Genomic DNA, 7,178 nt, shown 5'->3' with positions numbered 1-7,178 from the left:
TACAATATTTTCTTCTTAGAAATACATCAGGATCTTCTCAATTCTTTCAAAACGACTTTTGCTATTTTTGTTTATTTTTAGCTAGCTGTTTGCTACTTTCAGCTAGGCTTTTGATGCTTTTATGCTGTATGCAAATAGTAAAAGTTAATTTAAGCTGCTTTATTGTTACCGCCTGCTGCCAAAAGCTGAAAGGCGGGCAATCATGTATTTACCTGGGTCTGCAAGTGTTAGCAAAAACAGTTCTAATGCAGCAGAGGATGGATGGATTAGAACGTAATCTACATCTACAGCTGACTAACTTTTGGAGTAAAACAGTTTCAAGATGGCCGCCACAGCTAATCAGCCTTGTGTATAAAGTTATCTTCCAGATTTGACCAAAATGGCTACAACTCCATCATTTTCCACGATTAGATCATCTTAGTTTAAAACTCGACCATGAAAGGGAATATCAGGGAATATTAGGTCTTTAACTTTTTCTTGTTTTAATTAGTTTAACTAAACATAAATGGATGGATCCTTAGTTTTATGTTGCTGGTTAACTGGTGACCAGTCAGTAACTGTAAACATGCTAACATGCAGTCATGAAGGAATTGGGTCAAAGCACAGTTGTGTCCTCAGTATATTCTGTAAATTCAATCCCACATCTGGTCCTGGAGGAGAAGGAGGGGAACAAACTGAATACTTTGAATTTCAATTATCCCAAAAAAGTGAGGTCATGAGCTCAGTTTGATTTAACTTAAAGGTTTAGTTTTTTGTTTAAACGTTTTTAAATGTGTATCTGATTAACTGCAAGTCAGGAAGAAACAAAACCAGATGAAAGACGGGTTGTAAGACCAACATGTGCTGAGAATATACAGCTTTTAACTCACTTGCAAAACGGTTCAATGAGTGCTACTTTCTCCAAACGCCTGTGTAGTTAAACAGTGTGATTTCTAAATGAATGAAACAGAAAAAGTGCTAAATACTGACGGCATCAGAGGTGGGAGGAAGCTGAGAGGCTTTAAATCCTTCTTTATTAAAAAAAATCAGCGAGGCTGCACAGCTTATTGGAGCTAAAAACTCTTTAATGACTTTTTATCATTACAGTATTATCATTATGCAACTTTCAGCTGTCCCACAGGGGCTGTTTCATTTTGAGATTTGAGGATAGGCCTAACATTTATCAGATTATTAAAGAATCTATTTTTAAAATGTCTTTGGGTCTGGAAATGATGTTTCCTGTTATTTATGCAACTGTTTGAATACCTAAAGGGATTTTTTTTTACTTTTCAATATCGCTGCTCTTATGTGGAGACTTGTAATTGTAGAAATCACTATTTAACAAGCAGCTGTAGACTTTGTGTATTTATTAAAGGGTTGGTACAGTGCAGGTTCTCTCTGTACAGGGTTCCCACTGCACTGCGCAGGTCCCCACTGTACAGTGAAGGTCTTCACTGCCTTCACTGTACAGTGCTGGTCCTCTCTCTACAGTGCTGGTCATCACTACAGTGACAGCCCTCACCGCACAGCACAGGTCCTCACTGCACAGCGCAGGTCCCCACTGAGCAGCACAAGTTCACACTGAGCAGCACAAGTTCACACTGCACAGCGCAGGTTCTCTCTGTACAGCACAGGTCACCTCTGTACAGTGCTGGTCCTCTCTCTACAGTGCAGGTCCTCCCTATCCTCTCTGTACAGTGCAGGTCCTCACTGCCCTCACTGTACAGTGAAGGTTCTCTCTGTACAGCACAGGTCCCCACTGAGCAGCACAAGTTTTCACTGCACAGCGAGGGCCCTCACTGTACAGTGCAGCACCCTCTCAGACAAGGTTTCTCCAGGTCGCCCTCTTGGCTGCAGTATCTTCCCAGGTTTTGAGGTCTGTGTAGCACTGTCAGATGTTTTGGGGGACGGGAATCAGGCATGTGGATCACACGTCCAGTCCATCTGTTGATGGTGGCAGTGAGGGTGGGGAGTCGGCCTCCTCACCATCACTGCCACCATCAACAGCTCAGATGGTGGGGAGTCCGTCTCCACTACAGCTTTGTAGACCAGAGTTTCTGTCCTGATCCTGAGCCTTTAGAAAGCTTCATCTCATCATCAGTGTCAGCCCTAGACGTAAAGTGGTCCGGTTTGGAGTTGTCTTGGTGGAACAGAAGTATTTGTGGTGGGCTGCAGCTGATGGAGTGTTTGTGTCTCTTTATATTGATGGCTAAACCAAGCTGCTTGTTTGACTTGGCAAACACACAAAGAGTGCAGCGTTGGTTCTTTTCTACAATGACTACAAGGGCATTAACGTCAGCATACTGCAGCTCCAAGATAGATACAGTGGTGGGTCGACTATTAGTCCTGAACTTATTGACCTTTAGGAGTTGCCGTTTCATTCTGAGCATAATTTTGATTCCGGAGGACAGACGTTCAGCAGTGAAATGAAGGATACTGGTGATAAAAACAGTGCAGTGGCCCAGCCTTTTCTAACCCTAAAGACTTCGGTCTCATTGTCGCTTCAGCTGAGCTCTGCTGCTGGCGTGGCGTCACGTTGCAGTGCATTAATGAGAGAATCAAATTTAATTCAAACCTTTCTCAGCCAATTAAGTTAGAAACAGTTCTGTGTCACTGGTTCCTCTGCCAGTGTTTATATTTACTTATATATTTAAGGGATGTAAGTTTAGTTGTTTTTCATTTGTCTTTCTGGTTTAACTAAGACAAATGCATATTTAGAATTAGGAAGACTTGCATTTGTATAATTTTTAAAATGCTTAAGACCACAAGAGGTTTTCTCTCTGTTTATTCTGATCAGTGGAATTTATTTAACAGCTGAGCGGAGCTGAGAATAAATTTGAATACGACTTCTTGAAACCAACGCGGCGACATGTTTTCTGGTTCGGTTTAACTCGACTCTGAATCTTTTCTCGTGAGAATCAACTTCAGTGACCGGAACTGACATGCAGTCGCTCACACACAGGGGAAAAAAAGAGAAAATGTTGGTTTCAAGGTAAGTTTCAGAAACCTCAGAGGATCTGAAAGGCATCACATAAAAGGACGTTTTTTGTAAAGAACCAGAGGAAAAATCTGCTCGACGTGTTTAGATTGTTTGAAGAGTTTGTATCTGTGAGAAAACATAAAAACCTTCCAATAAACAACCTGATCAGAGACTGAATCCACTGATTCACAAACTTTCATTATGTCCTGGTTGCATTTGCGCGTCGCTTTTCAGATGCTAAAAATATGTTTTCTTCATTTTTCAGCCGCTTTTTTTCATCACCGTTCATTTTCTTGCTCTCTTTGATGGCGGGTGCACCTGTTCACGGGTGAATGAGTTCTGAAACTGAAATTAAATAAAAGCCTGACAGTTTAATGTGATCAAGACATTTGTGCCGTGCGAGGATTTAAACCCTGACAGGAGGCAGACTAAAAGAAAAGATATTTATCTCTCGCTGCCAAAAGGAGGACGATAATGTTTTTATGTGTTCATGTGTCTGTTAGCAAAAAAATCTCACAAACCACTGGATGGATTTTAATGAAACTTTCAGGACATAATTATTGGATGTATATTTAAAACTGATTAAATTAAAGATGATTACCACCGCCTTAAAATGACCAAAACAACTATAATAAATCCAGATATTGTGCCAGAATTTGGTTTTGTTGTAGCTGGAAGACATACTCCGAGTGCTCCTTATTGATCTTTGCTTAAAACTATAACATAAAATGTTAGACTCAATGCTAGATATCTGATAAACCACTGGACGGATTTTAATGAAACTTTCAGGAAATAATAAATAAATCCACTTCTGCAACTGATTAACCTTCAGAGACGAGTTAATTCAAGATGCCCGCCACAAAAAATGGCTCTAATTCAGTCAAATTTACATGTAACGAGCTAAAACTTGATGTGGTAGTAGCTGAGAGTCTTTCACCAACATATATTCTAACGTTATTTTCAAGGTTTGACCAAAAATGGCTGCAACTCCGTCATTTTCCAACAGATCATGATGATTTTAACCTAAATCTCGGGTATGAAAGGCAGCAGGTGATTTGCATTGCTTCAAGGAATTATATATATTTACAAAAACCATTATTGAAAATCCCAGCCACCGAGCTGCAGAGGTAATGGACTTCATGCCTGCGTGATGCATCATTTTACATTAAGATACGTCTCACCCTGCTGTATCCGCCTGCTGAAGCCCATCTGGGTTTTTCTTTGTGGTCATTTTCTGAGCAGAGCCGCCACGTGGAGCGCAGTGTGGTGCACGCACAGACTCATGTGAGGTGTGTGCGTTTGGCTCCGTCCTCTGCCTGAAGCTGATGGATGTGGAGACCTGTGGCCAGGCAAAAGCTTTGCAACCTGGCAGTAAAGCGAGAGAGGTCCATTGTGCTGCTGAACACTCAGCTGTGTTTACAGCCCAGAGCGCTGGATGCTAAATGTGCCAGAGAATCCCTCAACAGCGAAGCCCCCCACCCACCCTTCGCCTCATGCTCCCAGACAACACAAGCCTGAATCAGATAGAGACAAAATAAAAAACACCATTTCATTTTTCCACATCGTATCTGCTGACTACTAATTAGCCATCCTGCCACTGCTGAGGTGAGATAACAATAGAAACTCATGTATCCCCTAAAGACCCCACCAGAGGACATTTATTGATATCTTCTACATTTTACCGCTGCCCTCACTTGCCTGGCTGCGTGCCCGCACATTTTATGTGTTTGGGAAAAAAAATCGCCAGTGGAGAAATAATTCAATACAAGAAGAAACCAGCAGGACACAACATCAGGCTGAGCACTGCACGGTGTAATTAGTGACAAGCTGTTAGAAATAAATATAAAAGATCATAAAGTGAGCTGGAGATGCACTGTAAATTACAACAAAAAAACAAAAGAATACTTGACACCCGGTGAAAATATATCCTGAAATAAAACGATAACATCATCAGAAATAGGCTGGGATAAAAAAAAAAAAAACAGCCGTAATAAAAAAATAAAAACAAACAGCAGTGAGAAAAACTTCATAATTAAAATTATTTTTTTCCCTTCCATTTTAAAGAGGCACTGAATCTTAAACATTCAGATGTGTTTAAGTTTACACTAAAATCTAAAACCTGTACCTCACCGGGCTGCAGCTGGTAGGGACTACTTGGTCTCAGTGTTGCAAGAAAATAGAAAATAAAAAAGTTAATTTCAAGTCACAGTCTCAGTGTTTGCAACCAAAGAGTCATGAGGCCACAGTCTGAACGGCCAGTTTTCATTTCCACGACTTGCAAAGCTGTATTCTTGGCCGTGCACATTATTTTTTCGGTGCAGGTGTCAAAATACAACTCTAGAATTTATGAAAACTACATTTTAGATGGGTTTGAGATGGCTTTTTTGGGATAAATTCTTTTGAACATGTTCAAAATTCAACTCAGGTGATTTTAATTAATTTATCAAACATGTAAAAAACTGCTGTGACTTGAGAGTGAGCTTCTGCAGCTTCTGCAGCTCCCACAGGGAAACTGAAAACCGTCGTAAAGGTTTACAGACACTTTGGTAACGCTGCTGTGAATGCAGTTCCCATTTTGTGGACCAACAGTTGGAGCCCAGAGAGATACAGGCTTAAATATTGCTTTTTCCACTCAAAGAAGATAAAGTGTTCAAGTTAGCTCACATTTTTTAGCACCACAAATTAGTGATTAGATTAACAAAATAACTTCAGTGAAGTCCAGTCGTACAAACACTCAAAAGTGGTTTGAGGATCAAAAATCAAAGCATACATTTTAGTTTGTGTGCAAAGTAAAAGAAAATAGTTCAGATTGTCCTCTTGGTGTTCAGCTGATATTCATTCGTCTCCCTTTGCAGCTACAAGTTGCTGCAAGGCTCCGGCTTTAAATGTCACAGTTCTTCAGCTCGGCTGGTTTGCAAATGGCAACAAAAATTGCCATACAGTAAAAAAAAAATGGTAGAAAAAATGTCACCTAATTGCTCATTAGGACAATAGTTGTATCCAAAAAGATCGAAAGTGTTTAACATTAAGTGTCTAAAGGCTGGAACAGCTGCGAGGCTTCAGGACCTTTACAGCTAATTTATGCAACAAAGTGCCTTAAATACAGGAATTATATCAAAACGCTCATTTCTCTTCATTTGTAGTTTGTTAAAATGTCCCGTTTATGATGAAAACTGTCATAAATCCACAGGAGCTGGTCTGAGTGGGGTAAAACAGTAAACTATGAGGTCATTTCTGCTGCAACACTGAGATCGAGCTCTTACTGAGCCATGTTTGTGTCCATGCTCCCGTAACCTCCAGGCATCTATCTCAAATGTCCCAGCTGTCACTAAAATACTGGTCCTCCTCCTCTTCTTCTTCTTCCTCCTCCTCATCTGTCCCATTTTTTATTGGGTCCGTCAGCTCCTCCACGTCTTGTCCTTCCTGTTCTTCCACCTTGAGTTGTGCAAACATGGCTTGTAAAGTGGACTTTACTTCCTGGACTTCTTTTCCTAAAGACTGTGCAGAGTGAGTTAAGAATAAAACAGACCAAGACACATCAGCATGCCAACACACAGACAGCAAGAAAATACTTGAAACTTGTTGCTCCTGATGGTTAACGTTGATGGCCGAGGACGTCCATAATGAGATGAAGCCATCAACTCTCCAATTTGGCCACCAAACAGATTTAGCGAAACAGATCATCAACTTATCCCCACTTTAACCCCATCTAATTCACTATTCATGAGCTCATCTAAACTGTGAACCCATGCAAGCAGACTGCCCAGCTAAATTATTCATGAAACATCAATGAAATGGGACACAGGCTGTCACCAGTTGGGGGGGATTGTTTAACCTGCTTAGTAACTTAAATTAATCGTGTGACTGTTCCAGCTGTAAGTGGAAAATCAAAGGGGTGGCTTTAAAGGCAGAAGGGGCCCGATGGCTCGTTTTGCTGTCTGAATGGACACAGATTGTCTTTATTTATAATTAACAAGCCATTAAAGGCAGTCCCTCCAGGATTTCGCGGGCATTTTTTGTGATCGTTGCGGCTAAAATGCCTGATTTCGCGGGACATTTTCCTAAAAGTTGTGATTTTTTTTTTTTTACTAAAATCAATAAAAAACCATAACTTTTAATATATAAACCAAAAATACTTCCTAGTTTTGTAAGATAATTACCAACAAACATTGACATTCTCAAAAGGTGCTTTATTTGAGAACTTTGATAGCTTCTAAAC

At 40.4% G+C, this 7,178-nt stretch overlaps 1 protein-coding gene across 1 annotated transcript in view; it reads right to left on the bottom strand.

Moving 5' to 3' along the window:
- Positions 1-4,592: 4,592 nt before the first annotated feature.
- Positions 4,593-7,178, bottom strand: part of disc1 (DISC1 scaffold protein) — a 49,576-nt gene continuing 46,990 nt past the window's right edge. The window contains exon 14 of the mRNA XM_017424322.3: positions 4,593-6,459. Within this exon, the coding sequence (XP_017279811.1) occupies positions 6,269-6,459 (191 nt within the window). The 3' untranslated portion in view covers positions 4,593-6,268. The remainder of the gene's footprint in view (positions 6,460-7,178) is intronic.

This window comes from Kryptolebias marmoratus, linkage group LG22 (genome assembly GCF_001649575.2).
Source record: "Kryptolebias marmoratus isolate JLee-2015 linkage group LG22, ASM164957v2, whole genome shotgun sequence".
Classification (NCBI taxonomy): Eukaryota; Metazoa; Chordata; class Actinopteri; order Cyprinodontiformes; family Rivulidae; genus Kryptolebias; species Kryptolebias marmoratus.
This window is presented reverse-complemented; position numbering and strand designations above follow the sequence as displayed.